Source organism: Podarcis bocagei (assembly GCF_964188305.1).
Source record: "Podarcis bocagei genome assembly, chromosome: 11".
NCBI classification, from domain to species: domain Eukaryota; kingdom Metazoa; phylum Chordata; class Lepidosauria; order Squamata; family Lacertidae; genus Podarcis; species Podarcis bocagei.
The window spans coordinates 56,003,623-56,023,759 of NC_138136.1; the positions used below are offsets into that span (position 1 = coordinate 56,003,623).

Genomic DNA, 20,137 nt, shown 5'->3' on the forward strand with positions numbered 1-20,137 from the left:
AAGTACTTAACCTGAGGTACCATTGTAATCTGTAACCAGGTTAGCAGAGGCAAACCTACATCAAACAATCTCCTCCCTGCTCCCCTCTAAACACATACCCCAAACACAGTTCACTATATATTGCAGTACAATAGGTTTAAACCTTGCATGGCATAGATATTTTATGGCATATTGCATGTGTGTGTGTAAATTAAGCTCTCTGTGATCCACGGATGTCTTTTAAATTTGCACAGAAGGAATGCATTCTTAATAGTTAAGGTGTTACTGATTGCATTTTCCCCTAATTTAATTATGTTTTAAGTATATCTGCCTTTTAAATCTGCCCTTTGCCTAGTTAGTTATTCGGAGCCTGTGCTCTCGGTTTGCAAAACTGCTGCTTAGATGGCAGAAGCCCGGGCAAGAGCCTGCCTTTCTTTAAGAAGAAAGGAGGGAAGAGAGAGAAAGTCTTTTCAGAAGAAGGCAGTTGCTGAGAAGGGAGCATCCGAAACAGGCGCTAGCTTCCCCCGCGTACTGTTAAGCCTTTCGTACAGGTGGAGAGCCAGGGCTGGCTGCCAAATTCTTTTGGTTTAGAGGGAGTGGTGGGAAGGAATCCTTCAAACCGCTCCTAGAAGGGCTTAACTTTCCTCTTTCAAATGAGGGACAAGCTACTACGTTCTGCTGCAGACGCACGGGGAGAATGCCTTTTTGCAGATGTCTTTCTAAAACAGAACAGCACGTTTTTACGACTGAAGGCTCCAGGGGAAAGGAGGAGGAAAGAGTTGCGGAGGTAGGTCAGGCTAGTCTCCTCTCTCTCTCTCTCTCTCTCTCTCCCCTGCTTCGCTCTTTCCCCGAGAAAGGGTGGTTGGAGTTTATTATTTTCAGTGCTTCCAAGTTTATTTAATCACAAGGAAGCATCCTGTCTTCTCTGTGCAGAGGCTAATTTGGTTAATTAAAAAAATGTTTCCAGTCTGCCTGAAGTGCCATAGCGTGTTTCGGTTTGTTGTTCTCTTTTACAGTCTATCACAGCCAACATGTTTTGTTAATTGCTATTCAAAGGAGAAGCTGTGATTCTCTCTCCTGTCTTTTTAGTGCTTCTTAAATCCTTCCAAAACACACTGGCGTCTTGGCTTGACGTCAACCCAGCAGATAGTAACAGCATCTTCAATTTTTGCATGTTTCCCCCCCATGTTGGATTCAATACATTATTTTTAATCTTCTTTTTCTTTTCTTTTTTGGCTGCTAAAATGTGGCATGGACATAAATTGTTGTTTTAGTGTCTTACTGTGAGTTTGGGCATACTGGATTTTTGTATCCGACAAAATTGTCTCTTTCAGCTTTGTTTGAATCTCCCTTTTTCACGGGGTTTGATTCGTATATCTGACGGTCGCCTTTATGCTCCTTTGTGCCTCTACAAACATGTAGAGTAAAGACTTACCCCGGAATTTAATGTTGCGGATGCTCAGGGCTGTAGTTTAAAAAGCCACTCAGAGCGACTGGTTCCACTGCTCTCAGGGAAGAAGTCTGTCATTATGTACGGAAAACAAGAAACTATCTTATAACCATTGTGTCACTGTGATCCGAAACTCGGGACGGAATATCCTGTGAATAGCTTTGTTCAACTTTTGTGTGGCTTTTCCCTTTTTGCAAATCAGATACTAGGAAACAGATGAGGTACTCATCTTTGTCTTTTCACAGTTCAACCTGTGTGTGTCTACTCAGAAGTAGGCCCCAAGTAAGTGTGTATAGGACTGCAGACATAGGTGTATGTTGGTTTAAAAAAAAATGTTGCAAACATTCTCTGGATCATCATGGTGAAAATAATGTTTTATACCTTATGGTGTGACATAGAAATCGCAGCGATGTGCTTGATCATTAAACTGATAGTTTAACCTCTTGCCTCTCATAGCTGAATGAGCCCTGAATGAGGTCAGGATTCGAGATGAACAAATCTGTCAATCTATGTTTCCCATTTTTCCATTCTTAAGATTTCTACATCTGTTTTCTTTTTCTTTTAAAAGAAAAAATCCCTTGTGAAAGTTCACCATCAAATTACTCCTGAAGTTTTGTGTTCAATTCCCCTGATAAACACGTTTTTGGAAAGCATTCCCCCCCCCCCAAATAACTTATTTTTGTATGCTGTCAATAATAATAGATGCACACAGTCCATTATATGCCTCTTTGTACAGATTACTTGCTTGGAGAAGTACCCTGAAAAATTCAGAGGTGCGAATTTTTTAAATTAAGAAGATGGCTGTTTTTCAGTTTGCGTATTGTTCTGTAAATTACAAATCAGGCAGGTTCACTTTTAAATGTAAATGGAATCAAATTGTTCCCCTTCCTTAGCCAGGATGTATACATTTGCTTTTTTCTTCTTCTGCATAATACGTACCTGAAATCTTCGTGGAAAACTGCTATATGGCCTTTCGTGAATAGTGCGTTGTTCGGTTTCTTTAGTAAAGAGCAGCTTGATATCATCAGTCTTGTAGGAATTGCTTGGACTGGAGTACAGATTATTTAAACAATCCATTGATGGTTGGACTGTGGGTTTCCTTAAATCACACCAAAATTAGGGACACTGAACTTTTTGTCACTCTTGGGATTTCTAAGGCACAATCGTCTCATGGATATCTGTTAAGAAATTGCAAACACACACACACACACAAAACAATGTGTTTATCATGTTTGTACACAAACACCCATTTTCGTCCAAAGACTTCAGAGGCTTAACATTTCCCTCAAACTTTGCTGGAAAACGTTGCTAGCTGTACCGAACATTTCCTTGAAATTTAACTGAGGAAGAAGCTCAAAATTCTCCTCGAATATCTCTTTAGGAAAAATCCAGTGATTGCTTTGTGACATGCAGGAAGTTCAACTGCCACTGCCACCCCATGAATGTTTATTAGTATTTACGGAACCTTTTTTTGCTTTCCTCCCAAATTCCTCACATCTTTTGCATGAGAAACTCTCCGGATTTTGCTTTCACTGTTGCTCTAGGCGAAACGTGGGCGGTAGCTCTAGGTTCTCTGTATTTTCTGACAAAATCGGTTCGCGTCGTAGAAAGATCTTGCGCGAGCCAAACAAGCAAGTCTTTTAGTGTTGCTGTTGACGTTATTAGTAATATTATTTACAGTGCTGCCATTATATGTGCTGCTTTCCTGTGCAACACAGGCAAGCAAGGAGGTTGCTCCTTGTAAAGGGGAGCTAAAAACATAGGGAGAGGGCAGAGGAAGAAGCAGGTGTAGCAAGAGTTAAGTGCAGGAATACACAGGGAATATACACACAGAGGCTTAAGACGGCAGTTGAATGGGTTAGCCCCGAGTCCAGTGGTATTTATTCCCCAAGTTTGACAAAACTGTCGATTTCTGTTTCTCCCAGTTTCTCATTATTTCAGTCTTACGTTAAGTTCACTTTGCCACATTTCCACATTGTTTTGCTTTTTTTGTTTGTTGAAGACTAACGAAAATTCCTAACGAAAATTCGTCAGCATTTTAGAGCAGATGTCTTCTTTTTTGCAAGCGTTTTTGTTTGCAAGCAATTCCCCCTAATATAATGCATTTTAAATGTTTTCTTTTAATAATATGTGTATTTTCATCCATACTTTCCCCTGATATACACAATTTGGGTTGGAGAACTTTGCAAAATTCAGCAAAATGCAGGTTTCAAAAGATGGATCTGTTTTGCTTTGCATATTGTAAAGTACAAACCAAAGCAAAGTTTTCCTTTATCATTACCTGAGAGAGCCTCAATTTCCAAAATATAGATTCCCTTGCAGCCCCCATATTATATTTTTCACATTTCAGGGTAATAAACATGTTCTTAGAGTTGCTCTGATTACATGACATTCACTGGCAGTACTTTTAAGGATTTTCGGAGCCCTGTGCTTGTTTGCAGAGTTAGTTTCAACAGCTAAGCAACAAAACATAACATTGTAGCCCAAATAAGTGCCCAGTAGACAACCCTCTACTGCTAGGCAGAAGACCAGTGTTCACCAGAAATTAGTACAGTTCAGTAGAATGCATGCAAAAAATAAATTAAATGAAATTGAGAACTGGCATAACATAGTGTCTAAAGCATAGTTATCAATTCAGAAGCCATAGAATCAAGGAATTGTAGATTTGGAAAGGACCTCTGTAAGCTTTGGAAAGGCCCACTGGGATGCCTAAATCACAGCTAGGTTGCTGCTTCAAATGTCACCTCTGCCATGAGCTCACCAAGGCGCCTTAAGAAAGTGTCTCTCTTGATTCTTCGGCCCATTTGTCTACAGTAAGTGGACATTACAAGCTCTCGGAGATGATTTTGCAACCCTGGATCCTTTTTTGCAGCCATGCCAGGTTTGGTTCAGTGTGTTGTTTGAACTGGGACTGCCTCTGAACTGGACCAAGCTGCCTCTACAAGCTGTGGCCCAAAAAAGAAATGAGGTTTGGCTTAGCATGTTGTGCGAACCAACTCAATGCATGTGAGGCCCTTTGAACAGTTGTGCTATGAAGATAATAATAATAATAATAATTTATTTATACCCCACCCATCTGGCTGGGTTTCCCCAGCCACTCTGCCACTCTGGGCAGCTTTCAACAAAATATTAAAATACAGTAATGCATCAAACACTAAAAGCTTCCCTAAACAGGGCTGCCTTCAGATGTCTTCTAAAAGTCTGGTAGTTATTTTTCTCTTCGACATCTGGTGGGAGGGTGTTCCACAGGGCGGGTGCCACTACCGAGAAGACCCTCTGCCTGGTTCCCTGTAACTTGGCTTCTTGCAGCGAGGGAACCGCCAGAAGGCCCTTGGCACTGGACCTCAGTGTCTGGGTAGAACGATGGGGGTGGAGACGCTCCTTCAGATATAGTGGACTGAGGCCGTTTAGAGCTTTAAAGGTCAGCACCAACACTTTGAATTGTGACGGTGATGGATGATTGGTGTGAGAAGCAGGGAAGAGAAGATCTCCCAGGATGGGAGGCTAGGAGACGAAAGGGAAGCTCCCAGGTGAGAGCTGGGAGAATTCACCTCTTTCTGAGTGGGGTAAGAGTTAAGATTTACCTGTGAGAGAGGACTTTGTATTCTTCTTTTTCTCTTCTCTTCTTTTCTGTGGTTTTTTTGGTAATGTATTATGAAAAGTCTTAATAAAATCTTATAAAAAGGAAAAAAAGCAGTTGCGCTACAGCAGTATGTCTTTCTGTTGTTAAATCCCTGCAGCTGGGATTGAAATCTGAATTCCGCTCTCTGAAACTGCACTTCGTTCAGGTGTCCAGTTATGTTCCTAGCGAAGCAAGCATGGAAATTCATGTCATTGCCCCAATCCTACAATAGCATTTTAGTTTGTGGTCAAAGTAGTCAATCAGAGCCTCCAAAGAATAGAGCTGTGGTTGTTCGTGATATTTTACCCCACAGAGGGTCTTCATATCTCTCCGTTTCAGCCAAAGGCCCGTTGTGGGACCTAATCACTTTCCCGCTGCGTTCATGCTAGAGTCAGCATTTTCTCTCTCTACACACTGCATGGCTGAAACCACACTGTAGCGATGGATTTCACCACAAAACTATCACACCCCCGAATCCCTTTGTTGTGGGTCTTGTCGATGGCTCAGACTGGTGCTAAAGGATACTTCTTTTAAGTTATTGCTTTTGTTTTGATTGCAAAGGCAATGTGCTCCAGCAAATAGAGCTCAGTTGGAAGAGCATGGGAATTCTTAATCTCTGGGCAGTGGGTTCGAGTCCCATGCTGGGCAAAAAGATTCCTGCATGGCAGGGCTAGATGACCCTCACGGTCCCTTCCAGGTCTACAGTGCTGTGAATCTATTATTCTAAATATGCTGTCAGGGAACTGACATCGGAGCGAGAGGCGAAGGGGAGGCTCTCAGATGATGCTGGCGAAGGACCCAGCAGCAGGGGGAGAAACAGCTCAGTAGAGGGGGAAGCCAATCAGCGCAACACCAGGGATAAAGGGGGGCAGACGGGGGAATTGGAGAGAGGGCTCCAGGACTCTTCACTGGACATCAGTGCGGAGAGCCCAGGTCCTCCGCTACCCACACCTTCCCTGCGCAGAAGACTCCCGCGCAGTGAGAGGAGGAGGAGACTGGGTGTCAAACAACTTTTATGTTGGAAGAGGTTCAAGAAACGCCCACTGACGGATTCTGCCAGTGACTGAGACAGTCACGATGAAAAGGGGCTGTGCAGTCAGAAAGGTTTAACAAGGCAAATTAACCGAGAAAGGCACCAGTTTATGCACGAGTAACTCATACCTATTATATATGCCCTCTTCAAGGGCAGTGGTTCAGACGGACAGCCCTACCTTTTGAGCTCTAGAGCTGAGTGTAGATCTGCTAAAGCAAGGATTTCCATTTGCACAGGAGAACTCCCTCACCCCCTTCCGTTGCTCTATGCTCCCACATCCCCCCCAAAATCTGTTCCAGAGGGTTTGGGGAACCTCCAGAACAGATTTAGGGGTACACAGGGCAAGAAGAAAGGAGGAATATTCCACTGAGCTGTCAAAAGTCCTTACCCTGGCCTATAAAATTGGAGAAAGCGAGAGATACCGTATTTTTCGCCCCATAAGACGCACTTTTTCCCCTCCAAAAATGAAGGGAAAATCTGGGTGCGTCTTATGGGGCGAATGCAGGCTTTCGCTGAAGCTTGAAGAGCGAGAGGGGTCGGTGCGCACCGACCCCTCTCGCTCTCCAGGCTTCAGGAAGATATCCGCCGCCCAGGCAGCCCTGTGGGAGGTCCCGCAGGGTTTCCTAGGCTGCGGATAGCAGCCTGCTTCTCGGAGCGTCGGGCGCCCTGAAGGCAGAGCGCCCGACGCTTCGGGAACCATTCCGCCGCCCAGGCAGCCCTGTGGGAGGTCCCACAGGGTTGCCTAGGCTGCGGATAGCAGCCTGCTTCTCGGAGCGTCGGGCGCCCTGAAGGCAGGGTGCGCAAGGCTTGGGGCGGCAGCGGACTGCTTGCCGGCATGCAGAAGCTTGGGGCGCGCTGACCTCAGCACGCCCCAAGCTTCTGGATTAGCGCAGGGGTCCGCTAGCCCTGGGAGAGGCGCCGGCTCTCCCACGCTAGCGGAGACCTTGCCGGCACGCAGAAGCTTGGGGCGCGCTGAGCTCCGCACGCCCCAAGCTCCTGGTGTAGCGCAGCGCACCTGGGGGGGGAAATAAAATTTTTTTCCTTCATTTCCCCCCCTAAAATCTAGGTGCGTCTTATGGGCCGGTGCATCTTATGGGGCGAAAAATACGGTATATAGCCGCCCCGGCAGCATATCTCTTCTTTCTGGTATCCAAAAATGCAAGAAGGGCCTTTACACTCACCAGAAGCTCGGCTCTGCCCTCGCCAGTCCTGGAAGGAGCCTTTAAAAAAGTCCCATACGCTCAGAGACTTTGCGCCTGTTCATTGGTTGATATAGGAAGCCCAGAGCACTTGTTCTTTAGATGTCCCTTTTATGAAGAGGCACATAGTGAGACCATTGATCCCCTACTGGTGAGGCTCGCTGACCTCCCAGCAAAACAAAAATTCGACCTTTTCCTGTTAGGCAAAGATCAGAAGACCACCCGGATGTTCGCCAGATTCTGTGTACAGATTTGTAGGCGCAGACCATCCCCCAACTCAAACTAGTTTGTTAAGAAAATCCCCAAACTTGGTTTTATGGGTGACTCTGGGTCAGCTCCCTGCGGTAGTTTATTGTTGTACATCGTTTTAAAATTATTGTTGTGCATTGTTTTAAAATTATTGTTGTACATGGTTTTAATTGTTTGTTTTCCTTCTGTGACTGTACCCCCAAGTGTGTTTTATAAGCTGGTATCTGATCTCCATCTATCATCTATCTATCTATCTATCTATCTATCTATCTATCTATCTATCATCTATCATCTATCTATCCTTACCTTGGTGGACCTAATTTGTTGCCTGCCACCCCATATTTGTTGAAAAAGTGCTCAACTGTGCAAGCAACATAGCAAGTGAAATAAGAGGTTGCCCAGTTGAGTGCTCTTGCTCAAGACATCAGGAGGAACATCCTGGAGGTAAGAGCTGTTTGACAGTAGAGCGGACTCCCTCTGAAAGTGATGGACTCTCCTTCACTGGAAGCTTTTAAGCAGAGGTTGGATGGCCAATTCTCATAGATGCCTAAGTTGACATCCCTGCATTGCAGGGGGTTGACTAAATGACCCTTGGGGTCCCTTCAAACTATGATTCTACGACTCAGAGATTATCCATTCCACTCTCTTCCATTCGGGTTAGTTTTCTGTCCGCCTGCTTCCTCCAGTTCAACAGACTCCCAGCATCCTGCCGCCATTGAACATATTCAAGTCCCATTCGGCTTTTCTGTTTTTCTTCTTCTCTTGGACCTTTTGTCATAAAGCATGCTTGTATTCTGACAAACCTTGTGGTTCCCTCAAGCATGACAGTGGCACCTCCATTTTCTTTTTTGGTAGCCCCAATTTGGAGCCACAGCAGTCATAACACAGCACCTGAGCTTGTGGTATTTGTGAGTGTGTACGTGTCTGAACAGGACGCGGGTGGCGCTATGGTCTCAACCATGGAGCCTCTTGGGCTTGCCGATCAGAAGGTTGGCGGTTCGAATCCCTGTGACGGGGTGAGCTCCCATTGCTCTGTCCCAGCTCCTGCCAACCTAGCAGTTCGAAAGCACGCCAGTGCAAGTAGATAAAGAGGTACCGCTCTGGTGGGAAGGTAAACAGTGTTTCCATGCGCTCCTGTAGTCATAACACTCCACCTGAGCTTGTGGTATTTGTGGGTGTACGTGTCTGAACAGGACGTGGGTGGCGCTGTGGTCTAAACCATGGAGCCACTTGGGTTTGCCGATCAGAAGGTCGGCGGTTCAAATCCTTACGACGGGGTGAGCTCCCATTGCTCTGTCCCAGCTGCTGCCAACCTAGCAGTTCGAAAGCACGCCAGTGCAAGTAGATAAATAGGTACCGCTCTGGCGGGAAGGTAAACGGTGTTTCCGTGTGCTGCTCTGGTTTCAGTGTTCCGTTGCGCCAGAAGCAGCTTAGTCCTGCTGGCCACATGACCCGGAAAAACTGCGGTCAAACGCCGGCTCCCTTGGCCAGTAAAGCGAGATGAGCAACGCAACCCCAGAGTCGTCTGCGACTGGACTTAACGGTCAGGGGTCCCTTACCTTTTTTAAACGTGTCTGAATACCCACTTGCTCTCCATCTGACATCAGTTTGAGGATTTCTTCATTCATCTTCCTTGACCAAGCAACCTCTAAGCAAGCCACATGGTTATGCAAATCTGCTTGATTTGAATAATGCATTGGGTGTTGGGGATTACTTCTCGGAACATAATTTATTTCCAGTGTTTCAGTTTAGTATACTAGCTGTGGAACGTGGAGACATCTTTTCGGTTAAGTCTCGTTTCCCCACTTTGCATGGACCCCTCTCAAGAATATCAGCGGACTCTCTGAAGACACATCTTTGCAAAACGCTAGTGCAATGGCATACAGTGGTACCTTTGTTCTCAAACTTAATCGGTTCCAGAAGTCAGTTCCAAAATCAAAGTGTTCTAAAACTAAGGTACCACTGTACTGGGTTTATAAAACCTCCTAGTACTGATTCAGTATTTGTTCATTTTACATTGTGCACAGAAAACCACACTCCTGTTCTAGATTAATGAATCCAGAACAACCACCCACTGTCCTGCTAGTTGCTTTCATAGTGTGGATTTTCAGAGCTTATGAGTTTTTGGTTATTTTTATTTATTTATATAGAGAGGGAGAGCCAAAAAGGTTCCTAGAGCAACAGACTTACAGTCTAGAAGTCATGACACAGAAGGGGGGAGGAACAAGCAGAGAAGAGGGAAAATGCAAACTGGGGTGCTAGTTCTTTAAATTAAACAGAAGTTTTTACAACGACTAATTAAGTAGTTCTTAATTAGAAGCTTTCTTATTGTGGCTCCTGTCCCTATAATTTCTCCTGACCAGTGGGGGATATGGTATTATTGAATTGTCTCTTAATTAGCCTCCCTGTATTCCCCACTTTAGTTATTGTTGTCTGTTGTTAATTTTGCTTTTTCACCATGTAGAGCAATGAAAATAAAAGCAGTGAGAGGAAACAGTAATTAAAGCCCCTGGAACTAAGGAATTAAGTGGGGCAATTCAGGGGCAATTCATCAATAATTTTTGGGCATGGTGAACAGGAAGCAATTACAGCAAGGCACCACGCGGAAGAATCTTTTAATTAAACATGCAGTAGAGTTTTGCTGGGTGGCACATACTTCTCTGTGTTATGTGGTTTTTAATGTGTGCTCTTAGAATCTCCTCACGCCAGTCAAAAACTGTGCATAAATTTGTACTTTACACTGGAATTAAATACATTTTATAAGACTAGGCTATCAATTTACATAAAAATGCAAATAATCACCACTTGAATTAATCTGAATTTTGAATTGTGCTATTGCTTTGGTTACTTCTGCGGCCCTTTTTGATCCAGAGCTTTATTTCCTCATGAACAACAAGAATTCCATGTAATAGTTGTCAAGTCCTCCTGTGTGTGACACACATGTTCACAAATTTCCCAGTTCATTGAAAAGGTTTCTGCTTCAGGTGTTCTTTTTGTGTGTGTTTTCAACCCTTACTCAGTTCTTTTTAAAAAATATTTCAGGTGTTTTTAAGGATTTGCCTGTAAAATTAAAAGGGTAGACGACATGGGCGTAGCCAGGATTTTTGTTGGGGGAGGGCAGAACTCAGTGGGGGAGGCCAGGACTTTTGTTTGGGGCAGAACCAATGTGATTGTTCAGTTAGTTAAGTAACTTAGAAGCCAGAGCGCCGTTTACCTTCCCACCACTGTGGTACCTATTTATCTACTTGTGCTGGTGTGCTTTTGAATTGCTAGGTTGGCAGGAGCTGGGACAGAGCAACAGGAGCTCTCTGGGTCGCGGGGATTTAAACTGCCTGTAAGTCACCCTGGGAAACATATGTGGGAGGCAATTCACGAAACAATGTCAGCATTTGCTTTAGATAAAATCATTTCTAACCCGCTTCCTAGTTCAAAAATCTCTGAGCCGTGTACGGTCTAAGACAAACAAGCAATATATCATTAAAACCAAACTGCAACCTAAAACCAATAGAACAGCAATATAAAAAGACAAGAAAGCATATGGAAGGAACTAAAACAGATATTTGGGGATCCAGGGAAAGCCCGGGCAAAAAGTTATGTCATCATCGCCATCATCAAAACAACAACTGGAAGGGGAACCCAGCATTTATGACATCAGCAAGTTACTGCATGACCCCATATGAACTTCCAATGAAATTCCCAGCACTAGAATTTCCACATTTTCCTGAAACTTGTGAATCATATGAGGAAAGATGGAGATGAAAAACTGGAAGTACTTGGGGTATGACAAAAGAGTGGAGACTTGTCAGGTTTTTCTTCTTTTGAGAATTGGTAATAAGGCTGGGGTAAAGGGGAGGTTTATTTTGTTGGTTTTGTTTGACCCACAATGGAATGTAGACCTCAGGATGAAATGGGGTGACCATTCTGAGTAATTGAAGACTCTCCATCATCAGAGCTTTTAAAGAACTGGGCAGTGTGTTACAGCCACCATGGGGATGTGCTTGAAAATGGCTATCACTGGCGAGTTGTCCGCTCCACTGCTAGGATATCTAGGTTTCCTCATCTTGCACTGCTATCGCGTTGAGTTTGCCCTGCCAGTGGCCTCCACTGGAATGGCACACAGGAACAGGGAAGTCCACAATGTGATCATGTGACAGGAAGCACTCCAGTATGCTATGGAAAGGAGGGGGTGTCAAATCCTGATTGAACCTTGAGCAGAAGCCCTCAGCAAGTGAGGGGCGGCCCTGATCTCATTCACATCCCATTTGTGAGCCCTCAACTGCAGTTGCAGTGGTACATCCCAAAGTAGTGCTGAGAAAAACTTTGTGCAAAATTCAAGAACAGGGCTGTGAACCCCCACCCCCAAATCAGACGGTCAGTTTTGATAGAGAATAAAATACAGTTCAGAGTTTGCATGGAGTGGTCTACTAGCTGCGGCACACTGTGTTTCACTTTTTGTTCTTCGTTGTTTTTTGTCTCTTCCTGATGGCCAGCTGCCGCCGGATGCCATGTCCTCCCCCAATGCCTCTGGAATGATGCTATTCAGGTAGCCACCCATAGAGGCCACCATTTCCTACCCAGAATGCTCCTAGGAACAACGTTGTGTCATGACATAGCTTCCTGCTGGGAGATATATTAAGGAGAATTCAACATGGTGGCTGTCAGCCGTCAAGCGACAGAAGTCATGTTTTGAGTCCTCCCTCTACATGCCCCCTTAGCTGAAAGAGTTCTGCCCCCCATGGTTGTGGGCAGTGAAATTGGAGGGAACATTCCATCATGGTCCTTTCACAAACACAACTAACCCTTCCATGGAGAACCAGGTCTAGGTTTTGTTGACTAGGCATGGATGAATTCAGTCCCTGAGACAGTGAGATCACTTCCAGCCAAGGTCACCCTCTCACACGAGGAAGATCACTGATTAGTCTTTTGAAGTAAGTATTTCTAAGAAAGATTCCTGCTTCTGGGGAGGGGCTGAACCTGATGACTCACGCAGGTGTCCTTGAGATACCACTGACATTTGAGAGAAATATTAGGCTCTGGCATCCTAGACATCTTTGAATGTCACCGTGTAATTTGACGTGGAATGGTAATAATAGTGTAAGAACCAAGAACATGCAGATTGGTCAAGCTGACCCTGAGCTGCAGCGCAACATGCTGAACACACAGAAACTATTAATTCACATCTCCGTGGGTGTAATTATAGGGGAGACTTGTCCCCTCCCAAATTTCAGAATGGGTGTGGGGATATAATTAGTCTATTTCCCCCTCTCCCCTCCTACATCTTTTCAGCCCACAGTCTCCATAAATTCAACGACTTGAGAACATAGTTAAGAGGTAAAAGGAGTGGGAGGGCAGGGCAGGGAATCGCTGCCACCCCGTCTGTCTCCATGGATTGAACAAAGGTTCAGCTGTGAATGCAAGACCATCAACATCTGGTCCTATTTGTTCATAAGTGAAAATGAATATGTCCATATGTTTCGTTGTCCAAAATACTTTAGTACTTTTTTTGGGTGGTGGTAGTTTGTTCCAAAGTAGAAATGTTCTCTACAGCTATGGCCTTCAAGCTGTGTTCTGGTCAACAATGTGGGTTTTCCAGAATCTTTCCTGGGCAAGTTTCAGTAATTTACACTGCAAATGTTCCATGTGCATTGGAAAATTTCCTGGTGCCCTAGAGCAGAACGGGGAAAATCTCTGGTCTGCAAGCATAGTTAGGCCTCCCCATCTGGCTCTCACAAGGTTGCTTTGGCCAAGCCATTTCCACCTGCCCTGTGCCTGGTGTCATATATGGGGCAGGTGAAGTTGTGACTAGGCCCAAGGGGCATGTATAGCTCCGTGCAAGGTGTAGTGCCAGCCCTGAAAATCACTTGGCCATTGGAGTACGTGCAGGACCTGAAGGCCAGCTGATTGCCAAGGCCTGCATTGCTCTCTTCATAGCTGTCACCACCAGGTGATGGACAGGGGTCAACTTTGTTCTCCTGTCTTACTTGGGCCAAAGGATGTCAGAACGATAAGGATCTGGCCTGCCAGCTGGATCCCGTTCCCCACTGCTGCCCTAGACAATTATCTAATTTAGCATTTCAACTTGTATTTAGTAAACAAAGCTAAGAACATGGAAACAGCCACTGACTTTCCTCAGACTCATCACTGAAACTCCCGCCTCTCTAGAAACCGAAGCAGATTTTTTTCTTCCGCATTTTTTTAAAAAAAGATAAATTTGCTCGCTTCTATTTCTTCACCATTGTTGCTCAGCTTCCTCTTCTTTGAAACTAGATTTGGCTACGACTTTACTATGACAGAAAGCGATCCAAGTTCCAGTGGCTTCCTGGCTATTATTGTCAGGTTTTGCATGGAGAGTTTGCAAGGGAAATCAGGGAGCGTTGTTCAAGGCTGTTGCGCAATGTATTCCTAAGGCAGCTAGTGGTCTGAATCCACAGTGGTCTGCACAGAGAGTTTTCGCAAGGATGGCAGGGCTTCTGAGACCTCTTCCCCAGCAACCGCCTGCCTGATTCTAGTTGTAGAACTCTGTCCTTGCAACCAGCCACCCTTGAAGCCTTGGCTAACTTTAGGCAGGCCTGGCCTGAGACAGTACAGGGCAGGAACCCCTTCAACACAGCCAACATGGGCAATGGAAAAAGATGATGGGAGTTGTAGTCTAAAACAGCTGGAGAGCAGCACATCGCAGACTTCTGGTAGTAGGGCTGTCCCAATATATTTTGGCACCTGAGGCAAATCACAAAATGGTGCTCCCCTCCTTTCCAGGGAAGAAAGGGTGACTGAAGATTCCGGTCATGAACAAAGTGGGTGGGAATTTGCATTGGGATTTCTTGCCCCTGTGGATCCTGCCGCCTGAGCCAGTTGCCTCATGGGTGGGACAGCCCTGCCTGGTAGAAAGCACTGTGGCTGGCACCTGAAACCCATGAAATAATCAAAATGTGCCCAGAAGCAGACATGGATCCAGTGGCGTAGCGTGGGGGGTGCAAGGGGGGCAGGCCGCACCGGGCGCAACATCTGGGGGGGCGCGCTCGCTGCCTCCGGAGTCGCCGAAGAGCCTCGGGCGCAGGCTGTAGCAGAGCCGCATGTCTCGTGGCACCCGGCTGAAGGCGCCTGGCAGGCAGCGGCTCTCAGCGCTCGCCGCGGAGGACGCGCCAGGCAGCCCCTCCTCACAGCCCCGCCTCCGCCGCTGCTGCTGCAGCTGCTGGGCCGTTGCATTTTCCTCGCCTCTCTGCCCCCCTCCTCCTCTGGGCAAGCGGCGTCGTTTGGGCAGCAGCGCCAGCGGCAACTCGCAGGTTAGGGGGGGCGCAAATTACGTGCCTTGCCCCGGGTTGGGGGCGCAAATTACTTGCGTTGCCCCGGGTGCTGACAACTCACGCTATGCCGCTGCATGGATCCAAGAACTTCTTAGGATCTTTTGGTGAGTGTTTTTTTAAAGTCTTCAAATGCATGCTAGGACATCTCTGTGGCTGCACCTCTCCTCTCCCTCATTCCTTTATTTAAATTGATTTATATACTGCTGTTTATAAAACAGATCACAGCATAGCTGGCAACGTTTCCCTTTTTTTAAGGGAAATTCCCTTATTCTGAATAGGATTCCTCGCAAGAAAATGGAAAAGTTGACAGCTATGGATCACAGTGTATTGCAAACTTAAATAAAGCAATAAAACAACTGTTTGTGAAAAACAAAAACAAAAAACAAAAACCAAGCGCAGCAAAACAGCTCTAGGACATAGCATAGAACAGTCAACTCTAATTTTCAAAGCTCAGCTGGGATACATTGACTTTTGCTTGTCTGCAAAAAACTAGCAGAGAGGAAGCAGTGGAAACCTGCTTTGGGAGAAAGCTCCCAAGCACTGGGGCTGCAGCAGAGAAGACCCTGCTGCTTGAGGCTGAACTCACCTCCCTATAAGATGTAACCCAGAGTAAGGTGGCAAGATCTGATGTGCCGGAGGGGAGGGTGTTATATGGGAAGAGATGTTCCCCAGAAATAGGGAACTTTTTGTCCTCGAGATATTGTTAGACTCCAACTCCCATCAGCCCCAGCCAGCATACTCAGTGATGATGGCGGCTGTTATGCCAACTTTCCTTTGACCGGCCATACGGGTGTCATACGAATTTCCTTGTTCCTCATAAACAACAGCTAACCAAGTAGGGTAGAGAAAAGGAGGGGGAGATGAGAGCTCCCAGAATGCGTCGTTCCTCTTCTAGGCTCAGAGCTGCTGCTGGCATGTACACAGATCATGAACTGAAAGCCCTAAATGGCCTCAGTCCAGTATATCTGAAGGAGTGTCTCCACCCCCATCGTTCTGCCCGGACACTGAGGTCCAGCTCCGAGGGCCTTCTGCTGGTTCCCTCACTGCGAGAAGCAAAGCTACAGGAAACCAGGCAAAGGGCCTTCTCGGTAGTAGCACCCACCCTGTGGAACGCCCTCCCACCAGATGTCAAAGAGAACAATAACTGCAGTGGTACCTCAGGTTAAGTACTTAATTCGTTCCGGAGGTCCGTTCTTAACCTGAAACTGTTCTTAACCTGAAGCACCACTTTAGCTAATGGGGACTCCCACTGCTGCCACGCCGCCGCTGCACAATTTCTGTTCTCATCCTGAAGCAAAGTTCTTAACCCGAGGTACTATTTCTGGGTTAGCGGAGTCTGTAACCTGAAGAGTATGTAACCTGAAGCGTATGTAACCTGAGGTACCACAGTACCAGACTTTTAGAAGACATCTGAAGGCAGCCCTGTTTAGGGAAGCTTTTAATGTTTGATGCATTGCTGTATTTTAATTATTTGTTGGAAACCACCCAGAGTGGCTGGGGAAGTCCAGCCGGAGGGGCAGGGTATAAATTATTATTATTATTATTATTATTATTATTATTATTATTATTATTATTAACTACCAAGAATGACAGAATATCACCACCCCCAGTCCTGTGCTGATGATAGCTGCACACCCTGTATTTTGCACCAGCAAGCTGACTCCTGTTCCTGCTCAATTTCAAATATACCGTATTTTTCGCTCTATAACACGCACCCAACCATAACACGCACGTAGTTTTTAGAGGAGGAAAACAAGAAAAAAAATATTCTAAACGAAACAGTGGATATATGATTTTTGTGGTTCATTCTGTGGCCACAGACATGTGATCTGACAGTGAGTTTGGAGTAGCCCAATGCAAAAATCCTGAGGATCCATGTGGATCCATGCTTTGTAACCACGTTTTTGCACCACTGCGGCCCCAGGCAACAGTGGGTGCGTGATTTTTTTGGTGCAAGATGTAGCCATGGACATGCTATGTGATCTGATGGTGAATTTGGGGTGACCCAGTGCAAAAATCCTGAGGATCCATGTGGATCTGTGCTTTGTAACCACGTTTTAAGTGGGGAGGGAAGGAAAAGAACTCAAGGGACAAGGAGCACGCGTGGGGTGGGTGGAGAAGGATGCTGCTAATAATGAAGAAGAGGGGTTTAAGGGGAGAAGGCTCCTCTCCTCTCCCACTTTGCTCCTTTAAAGAAGCAGGCTCTCTGTCCCTCTCTCCTCCCCACTCAGCGGCTCTTCTCCCGCTTTGCTCTTTCAAAGTGAGCCACGGAGGAGGGAAGGAAGGGGAACCATGGATCCTCTGCTCACGACTGCTGCAGATCCTCACCACCACCCGTAGGCATTCACTCCATAACACGCACAGACATTTCCCCTTACTTTCTAGGAGGAAAAAAGTGAGTGTTATGGTGCAAAAAATACGGTATATGGGGAAAAACACAGGCTCAGTTGAGGCCACTGGCTCAAATGGCACTTAGTTTCCAGTCTGGCAGAGCCAGCGACCAGGTTTGCTCTTCCCTTTCTGAAAATAAAGATTAGCGCTGGGGATAAGGCTCAGGAGCATGTGGCGGGGTCTGTTCCGCGCTTACAGTAATTACACAGGTGTATAATTGTCCAGAAGTGTTTTGCTTGCCATGTTCCCATTCAGCAGCACGACTGTACAGGTTTGGTCAGTGAGATAGCTGCGTGGTTTATTTTCCTTTGGCAGGGAGCCCCGGAGGATGAATAGAGGGAGGGGATAAGAGGCTGGGGGTTTTTATTTATTTTTCTAATGCCAAGAGCCAATTGGAGACACCCAACACATTAGTCAGGGCTCTTTCACTTCCATTCTTTCTTTTCTCTTTCTTTCTTCCTTGCTTGTTTCAGTGGTGCACCAGGGCTGCCAACACACAGCGTTTAAGAATTGCAAAGCAAATCTCACCAAAAACTCTAGTGTCATTATAAAGAGAGGGGGGGGGGAGGAAAGAATCAGTTATTTCCCCAAAGCCTTGGGGCATTTTGGACTGTGATCATCTGAAGATAAAAATATAAGAATTGTAAAGTTAGAAGGGCCATCTGGTCTAACCCCCTGCAATTCAGCAATCTCAACTAAAGCATCCATGACAGATGTCCATCCAACCTCTGTTTAAAATCCTGCGGTGCTGGATAGTCCATTGAAATATACTCAGAGTCGCAAAGTGATTTCATGCTCTTTATTCAGCTCATAGTGGTGAGGAGGAATGAATGAAAGTCCCCTCAAAGTATCTGCTTTATATACATTATTTACACAATGGGCTGTACATGATTGGTTAATTCTGGAATTCTACTGTAAACCAATCAGGTTGTCGATTCACTTATATCTGGAGCATGATTGGGTGGTTCCTGCCAACCAATCATACTGCTGCATTGTTCTTGGACCAATCAGACTGCTGCATTCTGAATCCTATTGTTCTAGGACCAATCAGACTGCTGCAATTTGGATCCTATTGTTCTAGGACCAATCAGGCTGCTGCAGTTTGGATCCTATTCAACTCAGTACATAACACCCCTCCCCTCTAAGTTCCAGTCCTGCCCGGGAGGTCGCATTCATAGTCCTCAAGGTATGCCGGCGGCCTACGTGTGCGTTGCGGCCTGTGGTGTTCCCTGGTCCGGGGTTCAGGTTCTGGCTCGTGTTCCAAGGATGCTGGCTGTGATGGGCCTGTTTGGTCTGGCGCAACCGGCTCGCTCAGTCGTGGTTCTGGTTCTGGTGTCCTTTCGGCCTCGCGGGTCCTCTCTGTATTTATTGATTCTGCCTCTCCTGCTGGCCCCTGCTGGCCCCTCCTGTCTCAGTCTGAATGCTCAAGATATAGCTAGGTAGCTGGTGGGCTTTACATTTTCGAAAAGGGTGCCAGCAGTCGCTTCCTTGTTGCGGAATCCTAGGCGTCGCATGATGGCAGCAGTACCTGGCAGACTCTTACTTCAATCTGTCTCCAGTCTCCATCTTGAAACTGAGCCTAATTGCACACTTTATGGCTGCATCATCCAGCCAAAGGTTCTTTGCTTTTGTTTTCCACCTCCCTCCGTCTGCACTTTGCATATCATCCACCCCGAATAAAGAGTTCTAGAGAGCGTGAAACGTTTCTCACCATTTTGGATGTTATGTACTGAGTTGAATAGGATCCAAAAGGCAGCAGTCTGATTGGTCCTAGAACCATAGGATTCAGAATGCAGCAGTCTGATTGGTCCTAGAACAACAGGATTCAGAATGCAGCCGTCTGAATGGTCCACAGGAGCCACCCAATCCAGCTCCAAGTGGAAGTGAATCCGCAACCTGATTGGCCTACAGGAGAATCCCAGAATTAGCCAATCACGTGGGGCCCATTGTGTAAATAATGTATATAAAGCAGATATTGTGGGGGAACTTCCATTCCTCCTCCCTACTATGAGCCGAATAAAGAGCATGAAATCCACTCTCGACTCCGAGTATATTTCATTGGGAAATTTTGGCTGGTCCTAATAAATGCATTCTTCAACCGTGGAGTTTTTCTCATAGACCACCGAAGCATCCTTTGCTTTTTTTCATGTTCCAGCTATGGAATTTGCTTCCACAAAGGGTAGTGATGCCTAACACATTGAATGGCTTTGGAAAGGGGTTAGACAAATTAATGGAGGGCAAGGCTATCACTGGCTACTAGCCACAATGGCTTTGTTCTCCCTCCACTGTCAGAGGAAGCGTTCCTTTGAAGATCTGTTCCTGGGAATCCCAGACTTCACATCTTGTTTTCCACTGTGGGAACAGAGTTCTGGGCTAGACACACCTGATCCAGCAGATTCTTCTTAGGGCCTGCTTGATCATGATCTCAATGGGTGCCAGTCATTGGTGGGAACCAAAGTGATCTGCTTTGGGGCTTGTTGTTGTAAGTTGTGCCGGGGTGATGAACCTTTTTCAGCTTGCTGGCTGCATCCATTCATGGACAGCCTTCTGGGGTTCACATGTTGTGGCAGGCAGGGCCACCGGTCATTATTGCAATATACAGCTACCGACTCACACTTGTGTGCATGAAAAGAGTTAACCTGAGCCCAGAGCTCAGGTTGCCAGTGGGTGTAGCTTAGCAGGCATGTGGCCATTGGCTCCCAGCTGCAAGAAAAGCCAAGTGAATGAATATCTCCAAAAAGCAAATTGTGCAGCCTGCGTCTTTGCTAACCCATGATCCTTTTTGTAAGGAAACCAAGCTCTTTTCTTTTTAAAGTCGTTTGGAATCTTTCCCCATTTTTATTTTACTGCCAGCAGATGGAGACTTTGTTTGCTATAACTTCTGGAAACACTGTGGGTAAAATCTCCGCT

The 20,137-nt window shown here is 45.9% G+C and overlaps 1 protein-coding gene across 5 annotated transcripts in view; it reads left to right on the top strand.

Moving 5' to 3' along the window:
* The window catches only part of ZBTB7C (zinc finger and BTB domain containing 7C), a 235,269-nt gene that overhangs the window by 136,447 nt on the left and 78,685 nt on the right, over positions 1–20,137 (top strand). For 2 of the 5 annotated variants that reach the window (XR_014012872.1, XM_081212894.1), the window contains exon 1: positions 446–766. The exons of 1 other annotated variant lie outside the window; for it this stretch is intronic. Coding sequence is in view for 1 of the 4 variants with exons in the window: in XM_081212894.1 (XP_081069020.1) it covers positions 633–766 (134 nt within the window). In the remaining 3 variants the exon portion in view is untranslated. Of the gene's footprint in view, positions 1–445; positions 767–10,805; positions 10,867–20,137 lie in introns of those variants that run through there. 2 more of the 5 variants (XM_081212896.1, XM_081212895.1) reach the window with 2 other exon arrangements.